At 35.2% G+C, this 23,936-nt stretch overlaps 2 protein-coding genes across 5 annotated transcripts in view; one reads left to right on the top strand and one right to left on the bottom strand.

The window, feature by feature from the left end:
* Positions 1-3,377: 3,377 nt before the first annotated feature.
* The window catches only part of LOC109539534, a 40,812-nt gene continuing 20,253 nt past the window's right edge, over positions 3,378-23,936 (bottom strand). For all 4 annotated transcript variants that reach the window (XM_048666693.1, XM_048666694.1, XM_019907325.2 and 1 more), the window contains 7 exons: positions 22,209-22,488; positions 21,634-21,734; positions 19,278-19,555; positions 18,692-18,880; positions 9,339-9,486; positions 8,774-9,281; positions 3,378-4,541 (listed from right to left, as the gene is read on the bottom strand). In XM_048666693.1, coding sequence (XP_048522650.1) covers positions 8,845-9,281; positions 9,339-9,486; positions 18,692-18,880; positions 19,278-19,555; positions 21,634-21,734; positions 22,209-22,488 — 1,433 coding nt within the window. In that variant the 3' untranslated portion in view covers positions 3,378-4,541; positions 8,774-8,844. The remainder of the gene's footprint in view (positions 4,542-8,773; positions 9,282-9,338; positions 9,487-18,691; positions 18,881-19,277; positions 19,556-21,633; positions 21,735-22,208; positions 22,489-23,936) is intronic.
* Positions 4,528-23,936, top strand: part of LOC109539532 — a 49,658-nt gene continuing 30,249 nt past the window's right edge. The window contains exon 1 of the mRNA XM_048666698.1: positions 4,528-4,590. The gene's annotated coding sequence lies outside the window, so the exon portion shown is untranslated. The remainder of the gene's footprint in view (positions 4,591-23,936) is intronic.

Here is a 23,936-nt window from a genome sequence, read left to right as displayed (position 1 = left end):
TGGTCTGTCACTTGAAGTTGAGACACCCTGTATCAATTGATACTATTTTAAAATAAACGTTATAAGAAAAGACGTTGTTATCTACAAGTTTTGTATTTAACATTTTTCTCTAATTTTCAAATTAGATGTTACAACGAGGTGGCCAAAGTTCAATCAATAACCCTGTACTGGTCGTGGGGATTTCTTCGTGTTTCCATTTCTTATTCTAGATTATTTATTTCCCCCCTTAATTTAAGTAAAAGTGAACATTAAATGGAGACAAAAAACAAGTACTAAGAACCACACTGGAGGAGACTCGTACATAAGAAACTATGGTTATTAATATGCAAAAATTGAAAATAGTAAAAATAATTTTTGCAACGAACAGTAAACCATCAGCAAACAGAAAAGGGACACTAGAGAGCTACAAACTGTTAAAATGAATTAATAATAATAACAATGTTCATTCATACGTAAGCCATAGCTGTATTTGTAAATGAAATTATATTAAAGTATAACATAAATATCACTGAAAGGTAGAAACACAAAAAACTACAACTAAATAATTATTATGAGAAAAGTATTAAAAAATGTCAGATTGCACAAGGGTGCTATTGAACATGTAGAATGACCAGAAAAACAGAACAGAAAAATAATTTTTCAAGATTTTGCTGAAAGAAGTCAACTGGTATTTTGGGTCCTTTTTTGAATAATGGAGTATGGAGTTTTAAAGTAGAAAACAAAGAGCAGGGAACAAGACAGAGCGAGACGCGCTTGGTGCAACAAAGTATGAAAAATACTAACAGGAAAGAATGACGAGAGAAATAAACGAGTGAAAACAATTTTGTCTACATTCCTACACCATTATAATTGAAGACAATTATCGATTACATACAAAGACGAAATTCATCGGGTTCCTGTTGGTCATTCCGCTCATCCAGTTGTTGAATCCTTACACTCAAAAAAAATTATCGTTTCCAGTTCCCCGCTTTGCATATGTAAAAGTTGTTTACCTTTTGAAGCAATAGTTTCCAAAAAAAGAAGTAAAAACGAGAGGAAAGTACTAAAGAAGAGCTGACATAAGCCTTGATCTAGACAATGGTGGTACCATCAAATTGAACTAGCGCCTCCACCATGAGCAAGCAGTAGCACGATGGTACCCTATCTGTCTGGCATGTTTTAAGTCGGAACCAGTTGCATTCATCATAATCATCGATTCAATGTCCAAATTAGACGCGCGTCGTCCTCATTTAAATTACGTCGATAAATCAAGCCGGAATCCGAACCGAAAGATCGGCTGAACGCAATTCGAGATGCACCTGTCATCGTGTCGTGGGTCGAACGGCAGTGGTTCTCTTTCGCTACCGGTACCACACCCAGCGGCCTTTGTACGTAACTGTTTAATTTGCATTCAATGCGCGATGGGCCTCTCCAAACCATCTCATTCGCATACGATTAAAGTGAGGATGAACAACATCTAACGTGGTACCAGTACCATTTTCAATCACTTTTGCCGTTTACTTGCTGTATGCAAAAAATCTCCGCATCCATGAAAATTATTTGATTTTTTTCAGTTCAGTATATTTGTTATAGGTAGAGTTACGAAATTAGTGTTATGTTAATAAAAATACTGACGGTATTAATAGCATAGACTTTAAATAGATATCATTAAATAATGGAATTCGTTAGTTGGAGAAGTTCAACTTTTATTAAGCATAATTGGGTGAATCATTTAAGCAAAAATACATTATTCGCAAAAACCGCAAACAAAGTTTATTGCGATTAGCACCGGATTGCGTGCACTGTCCGTTTGAAAAACAATACTCGATTTTTATGTCCGACCTACTAAGAAATTGGCAATCATTCCAACGCCCAAATTTTTCAATTTGCCACTAATTAGTATAATTAATTAACAGTTGCTTAAAATTCGAAGAAAAACGTATGTTATGAGGTTTACAACTGTAAAATTATATTCCATTTGCATTTATATTATCCACAAATTATCAACAGCACGCCAAAAAAAGTTGAAAGTATTTCCGATCTAGGGCAAATATGAACATTATTCCTTCACAAGAAACTTGCCTCGGCACTATATAAACTTTCTTATAATAACTGCTGAGAAAAATAAAATTGCATAAAGTTTTAAAAACTATGAAAAGCAAAAGCATCCCAAACAAATATTTCGAATGCATGAGTTGCAATGAACAAAAACCAGATTAAAGATATATTGTAAAAAAACAAAGGCTGCCATAAAATAACTTCTTTACGTAAATTTGATATTTTATGGGGAAAACCTTTCGAAACATCTTTGAACATAAATTTATAAGAAGAGGTCTTTCAGGAAACGTGTGTATTTTCGCAGATTCGTACTATTTGATACCCACCTTTCATCAGAGTTTATTTGGAGAATTATTGATAATTAGAGTATTTTCTGTAGCTGTAGTAGTCTTTACTGGAGGACCTTATTTAATAATTCCACAAAACGCGAAATCAATTCAAAGATTGCGTAAATCCATCAGTTGAACGTAGATTGGGTCAACCCACAGACCCTGGGAACATAATCGCATAAATTTCGCATAACAAACGCGGCTGATCGGTTCTAATGGCGATAACTCGCTTTAATTGATCAAAACCAGACACCCTCCATAGGGAGCTTACGAGTTATGCCACTCATACGAGGAGTAAACGAGTTTAGATAATGATCTTGGGTCTATTATAGTTGTTAGCGATGTGTTAATTGAGTTGCGAGTTGTTGTTTGCGTTGCTGCTAAGGTAAATTAAAATCGCTAAATCGGAAATCGAGTTTACGATCTAAAACGGGGACTCTCCACGATGGACAACCTTGCTCGCATCTTGGATTTTACTGGGAAATTCGTCCTCTCGGTAAATCGTACTAAACTCGTGGAAAAGTCTCGGTTACACAATTAGTCTTCGTCGAGTTGTGTAATTTCACATTGCGGAAGACGCGGTTATTATCATTAGTGCACTTTTTCTCTAATGCTCGTATGCAAATGACCGCAGCCTCTAAAGAAGGTGCCAAGAGCTAATAATTTAAGTAAATACACATAACAGTTAGCTCATGGGAAAAATGCTAAAATAAATTGCCTAGTATTTATAGGAGTGCACTTTGCACATACTCTTTTTATGGTAAGTGGGACGAAAATGCCTGAATTTGCTTGTTCTATGGCTACGACTATTAATACGTCGCACAATGGAGAGCGTCATGGTCAGTGTTAAACTGAACGAGATGCACTTATAGCCGTGCTTAAAAACCTAAATCACTTTGCGACCCCATTTTCCGCTACTACTCTTTCAGGTCAAATAATTATAAGGATTTTTGTCGAGCAGGATGCTAAAGGGAACAACTGGATTTGTTGCGTGAAATTAAATCAACGGTGTTCACTGGATCAGTTTTATTATTTTCTGTCATCTAAACTTGCATAACGTTCGAAGTCTTTCACTCTGGACTGAACAAGAAGGCTTAGCGCATAGTACAAGACAGTCCTTGCATATGTATTTCCATACTTAAGCCTCGTTAAACGGACACCTTGCTTAATCTAAAAATTCAATTAACTATCTAAATATGCCGTAATGCAATTCAATCTTTCCTGTTTTATGTTTATTATATTGTACAACTTTGTTGGTTAATGTAAGCTAAACACACATTTATCAGGTACTGTCGTAGTGATTTATATTAAATGTTTAAAACGAATACAATAAAACAAAGCCAGAAAGTTGATTCGCTGCGAAATCACATGTCGAAAAGGTATTAAAACGATTAATAACTATCTAAAAATAAGTACAGAATAACTATATTTACTAAATAATAAGAGTAACTAAAAATAGCAGTATGCAGTAGATACCAAAAGTATTTCTACTGATCAGATTATGATATCTAGAGAATGTTGTTCTATTGAAAAACGCTACTCACAATCGACTAATTATTCGGGTTAATGAATAATCGCAAATCTTGTAGAATTAACTCAGCCTTTTTAAATAATATTGACAAAAAACAGGTTATTACTGATATAATACGAGGTAATATGGTTTTATCGTGAATTATTAAAATAGTAGTCATACACCGATTCAAATCAGAAAAAACCAGGTCAATCTGATATGCAGGTATGCATGCATCTGATAACTATAAATAAGAATTATAAGTATGAAAAATTATTGATATCAATTACCTTTTTTAATTAACTCGCACTAATTTCATCTAAGAATTAATTGACCGTGGGTAGTGCTATCAGTCAAACAACATTATTTCAATTATTATATACTATGTCTATATGTACAAGCACAAGAGTTCAGTTCAAAATGGATTGTTATCCATTTCCTGTCAACCAAGCACATAAAACCTAATCGATGTTAAGAAATATATATATAATATCTAAAAAATAATATAATAAAATAAAAATTCAGTTATGGCTTCTCTTGTCTTGTAATGTATAAGTAATAAACGTATAAAAACGATAAACCTTAAATTATTAAATTAGCTTAATTTGATTTTTGCTTATTGTAGGAGTTAATTCGGTTCACCTCGCCAGATTCCATACTTAAACCTGAAACCAAATGGTGAGTGATGGCTGGAGAAATACTCGACAAGCTCTGGTGAGTGAATTTCATGCAAAACTTTAATCAAAAAGTACTATTAACATTGAACGAACAAAACGTAACCAAGGAAAATCATCTGTTCTAAATGCGACCCCGTAATGACTGAAAGGGTGAATCACAATTCATTTACGCAATAGAATTTTCCAGAAAACAACAGTGTAACTTTGCCGCCTGTACAAGAAATTATTTCAGGTTCATTAACATTATCTAACTGAGTATTGCCGGAAAGATAATGACATAAAACACCCACCTACGATTGCGTTTACAAGTAGCTAAATATAAGCAAAGCCTTGAATTTTTACCGGTTTCTTTTCTGTTCTGAGTTCTGCACATTCGTTTTTAGAAACGGGAGATAAATAATTCTGTCCTTCAATAGCGGGTATATTCTACACCGAAAAACCCTAAGAAAATGTCATATTTTTGAACCAGTGTGGCACAGCGGAGGTAGTTGCTTTTAATAGGCTCGTTACCGGGGACCTTCAGAATCGTGAGATTGAATATTTTTATAAAATAATCTTGAGGCATCCACGTAAAAGGTTTCTGAATCCCCGTAGTTTTAAATAATAAAGTGCATTTTTGAAAACGTTTTCAAATTTACAACAGCAAAACAATGTCATACGAAGGTTTTTTGAAGTACTCGCAAAATCGCATCGTAGCGGGTTATTCAAAATGTTTAATATACCGGGTGTCAATTTGAGAACGTCCCACCATTAGTATCTTTCTTGCAGTTGAAAATATGAAAAATCGGAAAGACCCGTCAATTTTATTTGTAAGAAGGACACTTTAAATTCATATTTTTAGCCTCCTTGTTTCAACCCTTTAAGAGAAATAATCGCGTTTCAAAATTACAGAAACTATTAAACTTGTCTGCATTGAGATTTTGGTTTTCAGATTAGTGTCTAAACAAAAATTTTGTCATTGGGTCTCTTTATTGTACCAATGATTAGAAGATTCGGGTGAACCGTTAAAATCGTTGAATAACAGGAATAAAATCTAGTTTAAGCAATTGATTTCGGATTTATTGATTATTCTACTTCGCGAAAAATAACTTTTTATTTACGGAAGAGAAATTTCTACAATAAAACCCATGGGAATTACTTACGCACTATCTTATAAGTTGTTCAAAAAGTTGTCTATTTTCCAGTAAACAATAATAAAGTCTATTTTCGAACCCCCCCTAACATTGATAAGATATTCCCGGAAAGATCGATTGGCAGAAGGGGACCAATTGAATGGCCGCCAAGATCTCCGGATTGAACACCCTTAGACTTCTTTCTTTGAGGACCTCTTAAGTCAATTGTTTATAAAACACAACCTGCTGATATTGATGATCTATCTTAAAAGACAAATTGCAGCACAATGCCGGTCAATTCCCGGTAAAGTGTTCCGAAAAGTTAGGGAGGAGTTTGGAAACAGACTTTATTATTGTTTACAGCAAACCGGACATAATTTTGAACAATTTAATAAGATAGTGCGTAAGTAGAAATTTCTCTTCCGCAAGTAAAAAGTAATTTTTGTCAATGTAAAATAATCAATAAATAAAAAATAAGATCAAACTCAAAAATATTAAATCAATGTTTAAACTAGATTTTCTTCCTGTTACTCAATGATTTTAACAGTGTAACCTACTCTTCTAGTCACCTGTATTACAAGGAGACCCAATACAATAATTTTTGTGTAAACAATAACCTGAAAACTGATATCTGAATGCAGGCAAGTTTAATTGTTTCTACAACTAACAACTTGAAACGCGATTATTCGAAAGCCTCTGAACAAAAAGCAACAAAGTAGTAACTGATATAAAGATAATTGAACGCCCTTTAAAACGATGTGTCACTTGACCCCACTTCCCATTTAAGATTCTGAGGGTGACATCTACCGGTCCTAGGGGGTTGAAACAAGGAGGCTAAAAATATTCAGTTAAAGGGTCCTTCTTACAAATAAAATTGACGGGTCTTTCCGATTTTTCATGTTTTCAATTACAAGAAATATATTAAGGGTGGGAAGTTTTCAAATTGACACCCTGTATATTGCTTCATCCCCAATATAATCACCTTACGTCTATCAAGAAATAAAAAAATGATCCAAACTACGCCATAGGATGTAATATCCATAGCAGGATAAAACACTTCCTTGGTGCCGGGTAACTTGCCAAAGACAAATGCGCTATTGAAAAATTTACTTGTGGATTTTCCCGTCACAGTCAGTGCTTTACAATTTAAAATTATTGAGTGATGTTCGAATTCCTCCCTAAATATAGCAGATCAAAGTTGCCGTTTTTCTGATGGTATTTTACGGCGGATATGAATTGCATGGATGGCAAAAAGTAAAGTTTGTTACATTCTTGCTAAGTTTATAATAAATAGTATGTGAACAGTATAACTTAAAGTTACCTTTTGGAAAATGTAGGTCAAGATGTGAGAAAGTAAGCAAAAGAAAGTAATCAAGTGTGTTTCAACGTCCTTCCCGTTCCCTTATATTTTCTGGTGCTACTACTCGAATTGAGCTAATTTAGCAAGTTTCAAAATGAAGTTGCAGACCAAGATTGAGAAAACGAGTAGGGGAGTTAAAATATTTAACAGTGTACTTTATAATAATTTCTTTAAAAAAATTGGAATAATCATTAAAAATACATATGCCATGATGTTGGTGCTTTAAACTGAGGATTAGTGTAACTGATGTCTATTTAATAAATCCACAATACGAAACGCGTGTCCATCGAAAAACAGATCATTATCAAAGAAATGTGAATTACCGGTCACTTTTTCGAACAATCCAAATTGGATTCGTCTGTAATAGTCGACTTACAAAAGGTGTTGATGACGGGGACTTCGTTTGGCTTTTGTGAGTTTGAGTAGAATGAGGCTTTTTTAGTGAGCCCTGAGAAACTGTCACTTTTATAGGTACCACATTAAGTAAAACCCTATATATCATACTAGAATTTCTAATTGTAGCTCTTTCTATAAAGCTCTCTTAGTCCAGTCAAATTAGACTTTAAAATGCCTGTTTCGGGCACTAAGTGGATGAAGGTTAGGATTGAAGGTTAGGAAGGTGGAAAAGATTATCGGAAGTTGTTCAGAAGGATGTCAAAATATTGGGACAATAGTTTGCCCGCGATTTCCGGTGTGGAACATGGTATAAAAACATAATCTAAGAAAGTGCGAAAAACCGTTTTTTGCTCATAACGTTTAATCGTTTTTTTTAAGTATGAAAAATACCTACAATATGAAACAAAATAAATTAAAATACGTTCAATTGTTGACTCAAAAAAAGTTTTTTTAAATTTTCTATAATTAATTTAGTTTTTCTTCAAAAACTCGTTCTATAACTTTTTTGAGGGTCTTTGTACACTTCATAAGTGGTGTAATAATGTAGTTTATAGATTAAAATATTCATAACTTTATTTGTTATGTAAAAAAGGCTATTGCCAGTTCTAAATAAATTTAAAAAAAGTTATACTACAACGTACAATAAAGGAAAAGTTGATTACTGAACGGTAAAATTTAAATTAAATATTTTTTAAAATCTAAAGTCAAACGTGATTTGTTATTATTTTTCTTTTTCCAAAATTGATGCTGATCTAAATATTGATGCTTAAATCGGCGGTTTTTTTTTGGGTAAACAAATCAACTGTCTTTAATTTTCTTTGTCTCATAGTGTAGGTATTTTCAATACTTGGAAAAAAGTATTAAACTTTTTTCAATAGCATCAAGGGTTGAAAAGTAATGCGCAAAAATACCGTTTTCGGCACTTCCATTGATTACTTAAACAATGTTCCCCAGCTGGAAATTGCGCGCAAATTATTGTCCCAATATTCTGACATTTTTTCGATCAACTTCCAATAATTTGTTACCTTCATCTATTTAGTGCCTGGAAAAAAATCTACTAGACCCGACTTGACTATCTCATAATCAAAAAGTTTAGCACCATTTTGGTTTTTGGTAAATATACCTTCACTACTAGAGTACCATAGGAAGGAAAATTTTTGAAAATCAGCAGTGGAGAGTTTCTGAAGAAATAATGGGAAGATGAACGTAAGTAGAGAGAATTCAACATCTTCAACTATCTGGTAGAAAATCGGGAGAATATGAACCAAAAAAATGACGCAATATGAAACCGGAGCATTGGAATTAATGAACAAACTACAGTCAAAGAGACAATATAATAAGATTATGCTCACCTCGTTCAGCTCAGAAGATCACATCCACGAGTCAGCGGCTTGGGCGATCGCTAACCTGATTAGACGAACTTTCAACCACCAAGACCTGCCCATCGCATGAAATCGGGTAGCGACCGAACCGGCACATCTCGAGCGTGCGCTTTCACCCTCAGGTTCCGGTCCTCGGTTAGGAGAACCACCTCTCGGAACAGATGTCGAGGCTCATTCTTGGGCTCGGCCTGTTCCTTGCTGTGGTCCTTGCAAAGCATCAAACAAGTGGCAAGAATCTTGTCGTCGTTCTTTAGGGTGGCGTCCCAAGTGGAATCGTCCTCAGTACTAAAGTTGGTGGTGGTTAGAAGCGCGCCTTTGGTCGTCACGCACTTTATAGACGGATGGCGCTTCTTCAGGAAATCCAGCGCTGAGCGGCAAGCCTGAGCCACTTTTTGCACGTGCTCAGGACTGGGGGAAACCTTACCTCTCGCTGATGGAGAGGAAGTGCCTTTGCTAAGCCCTTCTAGTTCGCTGAGAACTGAAATCATAGGTGTAGTTAGAAACGGAACCCCAAATGAGGTGTAGCGCAGCTTACCTACGATAGGCACCATTAGCGTGTAGGTGTGCGATTTAGTTACTGTGCAAATGCTATCTAAGTGGTCGATAAAACAGTTGGTGTCTGGAACGAGGTTCTTGGGTCTGATCTCTACGTGCACACTCACTATGGACTGACTCAAAATTTTCTGAAACAACAAACATTTTTTTAATTTTCAGCACCTGTTTATTGAGCCAAAAGACCGTTACTCCGTTAACCACCAATAAACCTCATTGGAAAAAAAATTGTAGATTCTTATCGAAGGCTATCTGGTTTCGTGTAAATCAAACGACATTTACATAATGAGTGCCGTTTCGGCGACACCCAGCCCTGCACCACAATGGTACCGCTAGTTTTCACATGGAATGCGCGGATGCAGGCACATCTTAGTAAGAGCTTTGAGTATAAAAAAAAGCTGAAAATCGAAACGTCGCGAAAAGGCCGATACTTTGACGATTCATTACACCTGCATTCATGAGAACACCGAAAACGTGACACTCAAAACAAGTATTTTTATAGCAATATTCCATTTGAATGCGTTTGAGCTTCGTTGCCAATTTTGTAACTTTTTAAATTGGAATAAAACTAGCAAATATTATTTATCACATTATGGATGGATTCAGTGGAACGCTTAAACTGACTACTCGCAAGTTATTTTCTGTTTTTGAAACTGTTCAGCTCTGTGTATGTTGAGGAGGTTTTTTGCGACGTTAAGAGCATGACTTGGTGCTTCAGGCTGGTTTCGGGTTCATACGCAAGTATTTGATCGATAATCTGCAACTCTTTGACAAAACATATACCGCACTAGAAGTATAACCATCATATTTCTAAGTTTAAATTGTTTAGGAGATAATTTCTTCGTGGCGCGCAGATCATGCTTTAAACGATTAGAAACTGGCTATTTTGCCTTGATAGGAGCCGCTCTTGTTCTGTATGTAATCGAGGCTCCTAAATGATTACCAACATCGATTCACATATCACAACTTTCGTTTTAAAATTCAAAACCTCTAACAGAAATCGAGATTTTAATACGGTGAAAAGTTTATGTTCAACAAAGACATTTCTTCCTTTCAATAGACCAAGTGATTTGATTTCGAAATATGAATGAAAATAAAGATAAATGGATCAAACTTCGTGTCTAGGCTCTTTTGAAGTTCTGAAGTCTGCAGAATAGCTGCAACGCCAGCAAGAAAATATATTTCAAAACCTTATCGCAAGTTGCGATGTTTGATCATCTTATTTTGACGGTTTCCGATATATAAACTGTTTTACACTTTTGTCAATCTACAAGGCTTATGAGAAATTTAGGACCTTTTTGCTTTTATCTCCTTGATTGATAAAATCTGTGAAAAATAGTTGTCGAGACAGGTTGTCGAAAAGCTCCTAATGACTTAGGGCTTGATAATGTATAATAATAATAAGGGCCTAATGACTAAGTGCTTAGATTCATTCAGTAGACATCTTAAAATGGACAAACCCCTACTAGAATTTCCAACGCATATAGTTCAAGTTTTTGAACGCATATAGTTCATTGAATGTTCTTTGAATATATTTCCTTGACCGATGAATATGGTATTTCCTGCTATTTTCCATCTAAATTGTTCCAGGTTAACGTGTTAAAATTTGTCGTCTGTTTGATAGATTTTAACATCTGGTATCGTATCGGAAGCATTTGCATAATTTATAACTATCGGAAGTATTTTATTGTCATAGATCGATATAAATATTTAAATTTTCCAGAAAAAACAACTTGTCAGTTGCAAAAAGAACACTGTCCAATTCGCATGCATATTCCAGCTTGGGATTTATCATAAAATAGAATTGAAAAAAATCAATAAATCCTTAATAAATCAACATTTATATTTGATGAATAATTTTCATAGAAACTGTTCTTCATTCACAGCACGCCGCCCTTTATCTGCCATATGCAGGAATTAATATATGTATTTTTATATATGGACACTGAATAATTTCTTTGAGAACGGGACTTCAGTCCAAATGTTAGTTTATCATTGGAACTATTTAGTTTTGCATATGCATAAATGAAACATTACCAGAAAATTACCAAAACCCACGTCAGTAATCGAATTTTAACCGGAGCTGTGCTCCCACACATTATAAGTTAAGTTCTAATATGCTTCGGATGTGCTAAAACCTTTCAGAAACGCCATGAAAATCTAAATATTTTTTTCGTACTGTTCAAATAAAGATAATTCACGTCTTCAAAGGAACAACGTAAATTTTCAAAAATATTCAGAAGAATTTATCTGCTAACCGATTCTCCGCAAATAAAATATTCAGCGAATTACTCTTTTTCGCCCTTAGCCGGTCGACTAAGAAGAACTCAAGAAGTAGCAGGACTGGCGGCGGAGGCAGCAGGAAACGACCGGTTCGCTTGTGTTTTAAGAGTGACATTAGTGACACCGTTGTATTTGAGGATGAGAATCGTTTAAAATCTCATACGATTGGTATGCATGCGAAATGCAGCAGGACGTGGGTGTCTGCCTTAATCTGCTAAATAAATCACGCGGTCGTTCTTCCCGGTTGCAATAAATACAGATGGACAATGTTGGGTGGGAATATGTTAACTCGGCTATCTTTCGCTTGATTTTGCAAATAATACGAAAAAATCTGCCTTGAAGTAACTTTCATCTACTAGCTAAGGTACACGAGACTGCCTCAATTCCTGAAACTCGCAAAGGTTAACAATAATAAGCCCAGACTGATCATAGAACATCTAACCAGAAAAGCCAACTAATCATATGAAATATTCAATGTTAGGTAAAAATCAACATATTCAGGCTAATTGTGAGAGCGATCCAATAATTGCGAATCGGAAATTCAGGCAGCGTCACCTCGATCAGACGACAATTTACGATGCGATTTTCTATCGACATTTAGATCGCATCAATAATGCAATATGCACGTTGCAATTTACACGAAATATATACGTTCGAATGGTTCTAGGGAATCCATTTGGTTCAGAGCGGACAGTTTGGTGAGAAACTGGAACGGAATGTTGAGAACTTTACATTCCTGAAAGCGTTTAATATTTTTATAACCATTGTTGCAAAAACTCCGAACAACGATAAAACCCTAATGATTATGGTCATTGAGAAACGGAAAAAAACCTACACCGTTATTGAATGTTTCAGAGTTTGGTAATGTGAAACAGAAGAAAGAACGTGTGTCGTGACAAACGCCTTCCGAGAATTGTCTTCAAGCAGACTTTACACATGGGCAGACAGCAAAAATTACCTGCTAAGGAACTTAATTTAATACTTGAACCTGCTATTAACAAATTACTTTGATATGGAATTCTGGGCACAGAAACGATTATTCTCATTATTCTAGCGATGATGTAAGACTTCGACCACAGACACAGCAGCCTAAAATTCAAACAAGACTGAGAAAATGGAAGAAAAAGCAAGACTGAATTTAGCAAAAGTCGACAAAAGCAAATAAATGAAGCAATGGCACAACATAACTTGGGCTAGAACAAAATATATCAACTATGCCTAGAACGAAATCAAAACTAAAAGCAGATGATATGCATATTTGCTGGAAGGAAGAAAAACATTGCAAGAAAATATTGGATGACCGCAAATACTATACTGCTTTGGACAAAAAATACAATCAAATGCCGAAAAGAGCTACATGACAAAGACAATGCATTCAAGAAACTAAAAGAAATTATTTGCAACCCTTGGAAGAGAATATGAAATGTAATGAAACCTTCAAATCAGTACGACTTGAGAGGAATACGTAGAAGATTTCTTTTAGAGAACTCTAACAGTGACAGAACTACAGGCACTGACAAAATTTTAGTCGAGCTATTAAAAATCTTGAACGATGAAAACATACCGTGCCTGATCACATTATTTATGAAAATTATTAATCATTAGTAATTACTTAGTTAAATAAGTTTAAAAACCTCAACAGCGAATATATAAAAAATGTGAAGAGCAATTAGATAACACACAGTTTGGATTCAGAGGCAGAATGGGAACTATTTGCACATCGCTTGCCTTGATTATTAGAAAACTGCAGAAAACCCGAAGATTTCCAAAGCGTTTGAACGACTCCAACCCGATGACTTTATTCACTCACACTGTAACAAACGCGATTTGGAGACCACACCGCAATAATAATAGATGATATAGAATATCCACAAGACCTTCAAAAGCTGTGACATGCAATTTTTTTAAATATGAATCGAATTTACATCTCCATTACATTTGTCTAGTTCCAACTACATGCATTTTCTAGCATTTCTAATATGCCTTGTCCAGGCTCCAGAATTTCTTGCATTTACCAGATGGCTTATGGAAAGAACAATAAGCAAATGTGGCAGCAGGTCTCGCTTCTTCGGCCTGGCCAGTTGACATTCCTACGATTAACTCGGATAAAGTACGAATGGTGCGACGCGATAAATCACGGCAGGACCATTGTCGCCCATCGCTGATTAGACGATGCTCCGCTCCGCTCCCAAGAGACCGATTTCTTACTCTACGGTAGTTAGGTAAACATTGAACGGAAGAAATACGGGTAATGCATCGGTATTACCCGCTCGCAGGTACTTGCTGCGAAAGACGTCCACTTTTTTCTGGAGCAAAAACCAATTAAGCCCTAAACGTCGATTCTGCGGACGTGTAATCATTCGGCATGGTTAAAAAGCAGTTAAAAGCTCCTGTTTTTATAGATCTAATGCAACTACATTGCTAACTATTATCTGTATAGCCAATAAGTCACCAAAAGTCCCATTCTAAGAGTTATTTTCGTTTAAAAGCAGTCAAAACGCATGGTTCTCAGACCACAAAACAAAATTTCCTTGACTCAATCCATATATTGAAAACTGTCCAGTTTCGGAATAGCCAAATCCAGTTAAAACATGATGTTTTCAACTCCCCCCGTTATATTTTCACTATACAATAATGGGTTTTTGTCTAGATAAATCAAAGAATCCTAAGCACTACTACCGAGAAATCTAGTGCGTAATCCCTTCCAATGCCAATGATTCACAAAAGAGCTGGATTCGAAGAAAACGGGTGACTTACTAAGACATAAACAAGAGATTGTTTGGTTCTACATCCCATTGCTGCATTTTTTTAAACTTGCAAATTATATATTGTGTAATGAAAAACAGATTGTAATCGATATTTGCCTATGGTCAAGCCATTTTAGTCTCCAAACTTTTTAGTCTAAGAGCCAGATCGATTGCTCCTGAAACCTGAAAACTAACCCAAACAAATTAAAACAGCTTTGAAAATTAAAGGATAAACAGGGTGACCCACAGGGAACCACTTTGATCGATAGATGATGGCAAACTACAATTAGAAAAATTGGCCGACAGAAAAATCACTGCGGACAAACGATCCAAAATATTTTCAACATATACACTTGCCGGAAGTAGGCAAAGTAAACGGGTTCATATTTTATATGGAACATCCGATATTAATTTTTTTATATAATTTTATTAACTATAATTTTAATTACTTAATACAGAATGTAAAAAATTAGTTTCAGACTTTTTTTAATTTGGAAACCTCAAACAGTAATAAATTTATGTGATTTATAATAGACACAAATATAAAACGAACAATTATCTAAATTTTGTATGAAGTTTATGGTAAAAGTTTCCAAAATTTTGTCTGCCAATTTAATATTTTTATTTGCCATTTTGCTGCGAATTTTCAGTGCAGTCACGTCAATTACCGTTTGAAAATGTCGGTAGTATTTAAGTAATCTCAAGAACATGCGAAAGGTTTGGCATGCCATATCCGGGCCAACAGAAACCATGTGCTGTTAAGCAAATTATAAGAAAATATAAAATAAACTAATAACTTAAATGTGAGCGGTATTTTTGTAACGCTCTGTAGTAATATTATTCAAAGTATAAAAATCCTGTTAAGTAAGTTTTTTGAAAAAGGCCCCAAATTAAATAATAAATAATTYCTTATAGAAAAATGTATTARTGCGCTATTAATGACCCGAACAAGTGAAACATTTACAATAAGTAACTTAGCTTCAAAKTGGCGCTGCCATTTAGGCAGCCTTTCAACAACATATCAAGCTATAAAAGGTCGTTTGTTGTCGCAGTTTTTTGTTTAGTTAGAAAGAAAATCATCAGTAGCGCGTCCCAAAATCAAGTTAATTATTCTGTCGCTTTAATGTGAGCCAGCCTTTACACCAAACATCAAGCTCCAATGGCTGAAAATTTCATAAAAAAACGAATAAAACTTCATAAAAATTCGGTAGCAAACATTTAATTTAGTATGAAAATGTTTAATGCGCCGTTCGGTTTTGTTCACGTTATCATAAAAACGAGTTTTAACGTGAAACCTGCCTTAGAAAATATTACTGTGCGAACAGGCACTTTGTACAAAATTGTCAACAATGAAAAAAGTGAAATTGAAGTGCAAAGCAAAGCAAGGCGATCATCCAAAGGGCGATCGAGCAAATGATTATATCATCATGTTGCTTCGGTAGATCGGTGCCTTAGAAATACGGCAAAAAATTCGAAATTACATGAGTTTGTTCTAAAAACTGTTTGAATAGTCAGTTCCTTACAGGCAATGGATGAAATATGTTGCCCTTTGCCTAGTGTGAATCGCGTTTTGAGATCGGAAATATAGAATCATTGTGGCCCTTATGGCAAGTGCGGTAGTAGATCTTTTCTATTACTACCGCATTAGAGTTTTTAAAGTTAAGTGCGTTTTCATTGTGTGATCAAGTGTAGTGTGAACTTTTTGAGGATTACCTAATGGGCGTAAAAAGGAGAATGGGGGCACCAGTTTATTTAAAGCTGGTAAGAATGATCTCTGATCTTCATATAATTTACAACTTTTAGCTTCAACTCATTCGTACATTTTTGGAAAAACAACTGAAGTTTAATGCTTTTCTTTATGTTTCTTATTCTTTACTTTTCTGATTTCGAATGAAATGGCTTTGGACATATTTCCTGTGGTACTAAACACATTTTTTCCTTCTTTCCAGGCGACTCGATGCAGCTTTCGGTAAGTTTGGCATTATTTTCCCCTGGTTTCGATGTAGACCTTTTAGTCCCATATTTTTTATTTGTATTTTATGATATTGTAGCACATAATTATTCGACGAGAAACAACGAGGGAGTTCCTGATTGCTTGGATTGCTGGACTTTGCAAGTATTACAGTCTACATCTAAAATAAATGTCGTTCTCCTGTGTGCTTTGAATCAATTATTAGTGTTTCTCTGTTCTCAATTACACTATAAACCTAACACTACTGTTATGTATTATCAAACGAAATTTCTCAGATTTACAAACTTTAATTTTTTCATTCAGTTTTTCAACATTAAATGGTCATGTTGAATGTCATCTGGGGTGTTCTGTTGCGAACATACATTTTAATTATCTTCAAAGCAAATATATTAATTATTATTGTTTCTCTGTTGTAAATTTCTATTTTGCTATTTTGAAAGTTAATCCACACCCAGAATCCACACTAAAGTACCCAAAGGTATGTAAATCTTATTTATTACTTTGTGATGGTATAGCGGATAGCGCCTTAAGAGGCTGCAAGTGGTCCTCGCCTACTAATTTAGATTTCGTGCTGTTTTTCCAAGTTTAACACACAAAACAAATTATTTTTGCCAAACGTTTCCCGCTAGGGATTTTCAGACTTGCATATGAAACTTGTGAGGTTTTCGTTTTTTTTTGGCCGTCGTATAATAGAATTTTTTCCTGGCGTTATGTAAGCACGAGTGGTTTGCATCTTCAGAGGTGGTTTACTTGAGAGCTTACACTGTACTAATAAGCTCTCAAGCAAACCACCTCTGAAGATGCAAGCTATTCGTGCTTGCGAAACGTCAGGAAGAAATTCTGTTGTACGACGACCGAAATATACCGAAACTCACAAGTTTCAAGGAATGGCCTCGAAATGGCCTATCTCTATTTATAGATTTGCGGATGTTCTAAATTAAACCAAGTAATGTGGTTTTAGGGAATTTCAGCGGTCTGGATCCGGACGACAATTTATTTCGTAGAAGTAGATAGCAACCAGGGTTGTAATTTTTCTTTGATGGCATTTATGATGCTCGCGTGTGCAGATTTGTGGATTTTATGCTGCGGAATTCCTTTTCGCGTTTTGCTGATTTTATATTGTGTTTTTTTGAAAATCGTAGCTTATTTATTTTCGTATGCTAAGTTATAATACTTGCTATGCAGTTTTGAACTATTAATAGTTTATTACTTATATAATTTAGGTACTTATTTTGCTAACCTTTTTTTTGTAAGTTAAAAAGGTAACTTTCTAAAATGCTTTTGCTTATACCAGTTGTTTCTCATAGCTTTGAACTGTTGATGTTTCAGGATATTTATTGTTTCTTGCACTAATTTTCTGGTTCCTAGGGATTTTGGAAAATTTTGGAACTTTGGGAATTTTTTTAGACTATTACTTATTTTGCTACGATATCATTTAATACAGCAAGTCACTTTTTGAAATGCCTCATAAGAAAAGCTCGTCGTAATTCGTAAGTCAAATTTTGCAATAGATCGCTTGTAATATACAACCGCCCTGTTTCCATATAATTCAGTTCTTAAAAACAACTTTCCGGTGCATACCAGTTTTTCCTTGAGCCAAATTAATGTAATCCTAGCTCTTCTTATACAATCTTCAGTACAGTGTCGAATGATTTTTCATTTACCAAACAGCATTGTTCACGTGTATCTAGTATTAGCCATTTACAAAGTAATGTTAGAGGTTGAGATGCGTGGGTCGTGATCGTTAAAGTGCAGATTGCAACCAAATTCGGTTCCCGTTAATCCCTCGGGCGGTAATTGCCGACAACGAGCTCCTTGTCTCAAATGAAGTATGAAGCGTTGTAATTCGATCTAGCCGAGATTGATTTGTTTATAAACACGCCAAGAAGCGTACAATCGATACTGATTTACGGTGCGGTAACAATTGTGTGGCGAAAAAATTATCGTGAATCGTACTTGCTTGCGATTTAACAAACCGGCAACAGTTTAAGATTTTAAATAACAATAATAGATAAATCGCATAATAATTTAAACAAATATGGCCCTCAACAACGTAATAAACCTCCTTAGATTTGGATGTCTGGTAAATTTTAAGAAAAGAAAAAGCAAGCGCCACTGGCGCCCATTCCCAAACTGAATAATGCATACGAATGCACGAAAACCGCAACTCAAAGATATCCACTTTGAATTATTCAGTTTCTACATCTGAGTTACCGATCACAGCTTGTGCTGCTCTAGAAAGAGCGACGCCAGCCTGAACCCTAGCAGTGCAGGTCGAATGTTCAATGAGTCAAACGGATCAGCGAAATAAATATAAAACCAAAAAACACTTACCATTACACGGTGCTGGTGAAGTTCTTGCTTCCGATTCTTCTCCTCCAGCTCCAATTTCCTGTGGAGCAGATCCTGGATTTCGGCTGACGCATCAGTCGCAAGCTCAGCTTTTATAAGATCGGTATTTGCATCCGACGTCTCTTCTTCGTCGCCACTGAATGTTTCCAACAGAAACTCATCACTTCTAGTCTGAAAATTAAACAATATTCATAGAAGATCTCAGTTCAAATCGATCCACGATCTTTGACAATTTGCAACAAGACCAATTACTTCGGCGCCCTTCATAAAGTTCTCCAGGTCTTAATGAACTTTCTTAATGGCACTGTCGCGAAGTCTCTGCTTTAAGGTCAACGGAATTTCAAAAGCAATTATCGTCTATTGAGCTTTCACTTAATAATGTTAATTTCTTGTCAGGAAAATCCATTAGGAAGTGTCTTGTTACATAGCGAATTAAATTAATGGTCCACCACATCAGAAAATAAATTTACATACATGTAATAAAGCTTTTCGTTCAGAAAACAATCATCAAGGACTTTTTAGGACAAGGGTTTAAAAGAGAAATGTTTGATTTTATTTATCTACTTACCAAGGCAGCTTCTTCACGAGGCGAATCCTGCCCACGATCGGTACAGACAACAGACACGTACTCCTTTCTATCATCTTCGATTTCCAGCTTCAGTACGGGCGGTTCCAGGCCGCAGAGAAAAACCGTGCCGAAGAACAACAGCTTGGAGATGCGCAATTTCAGCTGAGCAGTCTCAAAGTCAAAACTAGAGGGTGCAAACGTTACTTTTGGGTCATGTAGTATTAGCGGCGTAAATCCGCTCAGAGTAACATCTTCCTGCAACCGAACGACCACGTGATCTAGAAAAGAAAAAAAAATACTGAAAACCTTTCGTGGAAGACATTGTCTTGAAGCTGAAAGCTCTAAAGTGCAAGAATGATAAAGCTCCCGAAATGGAATCGTCAAATTTGTGGGCGGGGGCATCTACTCGCTCCCTCGACTTTTATTCACCATTTGCTCATTGCGATCGAGAATCCTCACCGCGTGTTGCCTTTCAGCAAAAACTTGATTAGAATTACGGAAATAATTACACTCGATGTATAATGAGTTGAGAATAATAAGGAGACCTGCCGTTTTACCGCAATTACTTCTTCAGGAATTCTTTGTCTATGACTGACAGCTCCAAAAGGCCTTAAAAATGCGCTTGTGTAACACTCGTTGTCTCGGAACAAAATGCAATTAGACTCAATCAACTAAGGGGCACGTGGAATTAACTTGATAACAAATACAGTGACGTCGGACTACATTTGCATGGATTAAAGGTTTTAATTTTTTTCTGCAAGATGAAACCAAAACATTAAAAATAACCAGGAATTACCCTTTACTTTAATTAAGCCTTTACTACCAAATCGTCGTTAGGTCTGAAAAAGTCACGGATGTTTAATTTTGGGAATTCAGTGCCTTTATTACATATTAAGACCCGTGTATACAATACAGATAGAGGGTAGAGAGATCATATTTGTTTAATAATTTGCTAGTTGAATTAATGCTTAGCGCATCCCTTTAATATAAAAACAAAAGCTTAAATAGATAAAGCAAAAAAATAGCAAACAAGAGGTAAAGTGCAAAAACACATTGCTGCATTGCCGCTGTTTGTTTCAATCGACAAAAGGAAGAACTGCAACAATTTTTTATGACTTATGTGGTTTTCAGAAAAAAACCCTTGAGTCTTAAATCAGTCGTTGGATTAAGTTCATAACCTTCTTCAGGATTAAACTAATAGATGAAAACAAACCAAGTTAACCGTGAAAATAAATAATAGAGATGGAAATTACAAGGAGCCAAAAATATGTTATTTTTTAAATGGATATTAATTTGAAAATAATTAATTAATGATGGATGAAAGAAAATAAAATCGCTTTAGACAAAGACTTGAATTTAAAATAATAACCGTGATAAAAATGCTCTCGATGTATACAAACTGTTTCAGTAAAAGTTCGTTCTAATTTAAAATTCAATTATTTGACAAGCTAATGTTTCTTTCTAATATTCATAAGTATCTATTTTAAATCGAAATTTTATAATGTTTTGTTCTCTTTTTTTTTCTAAAATCGTAGGCACCTTATTCCCAGGCTTCAATCGATTCGATCAAGATTATCCTTCCCCTTCTGTTCGCTTAGTTAAGGCATAAACTTGAATATTTCTTAAATGATTGGGGTTTAATAATTTTCAATAAACTTTTATAGTCTGTATAAAGCCGTTGATATCATGGTCAAAACTCATGAAAGGCGAAACATAATTGTGATCACATTGTACAACGGTAAGTTTGCCTACGCTACAAGTTATCTACGCCAGATATGTAAAAATTGTAAATTATAAAGAACATCAAGCGGCTTAATTAGGTGAAAGAGGTTAAATTAAATCGTAAATTTCGTGTATTTTTACGCACAATACGAAGTAGTAACTGTATGTGAAGGAGCCTTAAGTTTGCCAAATGACTATATTAAAATTTAAAGTGGTTTTGAATGAACTTGAACGCAGCCCCAATTTCCTGGCTAGTCAAATGAGCAGTAAATAATGATAAAGTTACTCGCTTCTAGTAATCTTACAGTCAGCTTAATTTGGTAACAGCGTCATTAATCAAGGGGAGCATCATTCAGGATGATCTATTACGCACTAGTCGTATGCAATGAAAATGAATACGTTCACGTCCGAAATTATTAATGCTCCACTTTCATCCCCTACTGGGCTCGCTATGCAGCCGCCTTTTTTCACCATTTTCACTATTAATTATTCGTAATTAATGCGCCGAGCGAGTGGGCTGAATGCCGTAACATAATAGCCGGGTTTGAGGATGGCAATTATTATAATTAGGATGCTGCAGCAGCACATCCCGTCTGCAATTGCACTTTTTCCCAGCTAAATATAATCAACGTACCTTCTTTGGGTTCGTTGACAAACACCTCGGATGGATCGGGAGCTATGCGTTCCAGAATGTTCATCAAGAGTCCCAGTCTGGACCAAAGATCACCCGATGGCCTGTTAACAAATAACCATAATTAGAGAGTCCCTTTGAACAAAATACAAATCACCAGATAGAAGTCCGTATTATAAATGATAGAGGAACTAAAGAAAGAAAGCAGCAATTAACTCCATGATTTGTCAAAGACAAGTAGAGGAGAGAGTCAGAAAGCATGATCTCGCAATATGCAAGTATGGAGGACCTGGTTCACTTCTGTCAGATAAATTACTGATGCATAAAAATACTTTTTCCAAAAAATGTAATTAAGACAGTTAGAAACGACCTTGTGATGGCGATTGTAAAAGTCAGAAAAACTATTAACACCTTAACTACATCACGATAAATAAAGAACCATCAGGATCCCCAGTTAGAGAAGATATCAACAAGCACTTGAATAGAATTAACGTAAAAGTCGCGGTGATGCCCGAGATGAATAAATGGGAAAACTTATGTCGTCATGTATATGCAAAAGTATAAAATTTACAACTCACCCTACTTTGAAGTCGTGAGTGCTAGGCGGAGGATTCCAAACGGCAGTATGGCATAGCATCCAATCGCACCAAATTTTGATGGCGGGCAGTAGAACATTTGCATCATGCGGCAACGAATCCAGCATCGTTCCAGACTGTTCCTGCTCACAGTTGGCGGTACAGTGCTCCTGAAGGATCGAAAGGCAGCGCTCCAGAATCAGATTGAACATTTGTAGGGAGACAATGAGAGCGCGTTCCTGCAGCTCGGACCGGTAACCGGCCGATTGCTCAATACTGGAATCTGGAATTGAAAAACAAAGCAAATTAGCGTTATAATGGTGGAGATTCCTGGTAGCCGTTCATGTGTGCACATTGTTCAAATGGCAACAACCTCGCGCTCAAAACAGCTCAATCTGAATAGGTTGCATTCCAACAAAGAGTCATTTCGCAAATTTATTCTTCGGCCTGTCAATACGTGCGCGACTATTTCAACTAACTGAAAAAGCACCATTTAAGTCACGTGTAAATCAAAATTACGACCAAATAATGCCGAACACGCTACCGCTGGGAAAAATACTAATTTCAGTTTTCCATCGAGATCCAAACAGAGCAGTACCATGGAATGACTTTGAGTTTTACGATTACTTCACCAAATTTCACTGGACCCTCACATATTCTTTCTCATTGTTTCCATGTTTTCTTAATTAAAGGTTTGCTGACATCTTCGTTTTCTCTACAAGGTGTTATTTAAAATTGATTAAAGTGTATTTTACTGTCCTTTGTTAACTTTTAATTATGGTTTGTTAAAATGATTTTGATCCATTTGTTGACAAATTTTCAGTAATTCTGTTGAATTTTAAATGAAAGATTTTTTCGTAAACGAAGTATGTTAGTGTAAGAAACTAATATTTCTGTAAAAAATGTATTTTTTATAAAAAGTTCAGCATGGTCAGAATGGCAAATGTCAACTATCAGATATGATTTTTTTGCAAGAAAACATTATTTTGGCTTGAAAGAACGGTTTTTTAACAGCATCGAAAATCGCCCTTAGAAAATGTTGATTAAAATCCAAAAGTATATTCAAATATGAAATTGCATCAATCTACCGTGAAGAAGATTTTATATTTTCTCCAAAAATAATCTCATATTTCAATTACAAAATTGTTTATTGAGAAACCAAAAGGTCGTTGCGTTTTTATTAAGCACAGGAAATAAATGTTCATTATTAAAATTGAAAGAATAAATACACAAATTATTTAGAATGGAGAAATAAAAACACAAATAGAAATTTTTCGATGTAATTGCATTTGATTGTAGCTACTTTTCAAATCAGGTTTTTTTAATTCCCATTTAAAATAATTCTTTGATGAATTATGAATATATTTTCAATATTGCTTAGAAAACTGTTACTTTCGATTGAGCTAAATTCATACTTCATAGAAATTTCGTACAAAACTCAAAAAAAATGTGATTGTTGTATGTTGATATACAAAATTGTATGTTGATACAAAAAAAGAAATGGTGGTTTTGCCTATTTAAAAAATAAATCGATCGCAATAAAGCAAGGTTGTACAATTTGCGTTTTAACACTAGATATGAGATGAGAGTCAGAGTGAAACTCCTTGGTCCTTGATTCTAATTGAAAGTTGGTCCTTTTACAAGTCTACACATTTTACTTGTCCTGTGTATACTTTTTTTTTCGGAAAAGTTGTAAATATTGCAAACTTTTTCAAAGAATAGAGGAAAACT

The sequence above is a fragment of the Dendroctonus ponderosae genome, unplaced genomic scaffold (assembly GCF_020466585.1).
Source record: "Dendroctonus ponderosae isolate FM_Combo_2020 unplaced genomic scaffold, Dpon_F_20191213v2 Dpon_F_20191213_5, whole genome shotgun sequence".
In the NCBI taxonomy this organism is placed as follows: Eukaryota; Metazoa; Arthropoda; class Insecta; order Coleoptera; family Curculionidae; genus Dendroctonus; species Dendroctonus ponderosae.
Note: the sequence above shows the minus strand (reverse complement) of the source record. Positions and strands in the feature narration are given on the sequence as shown.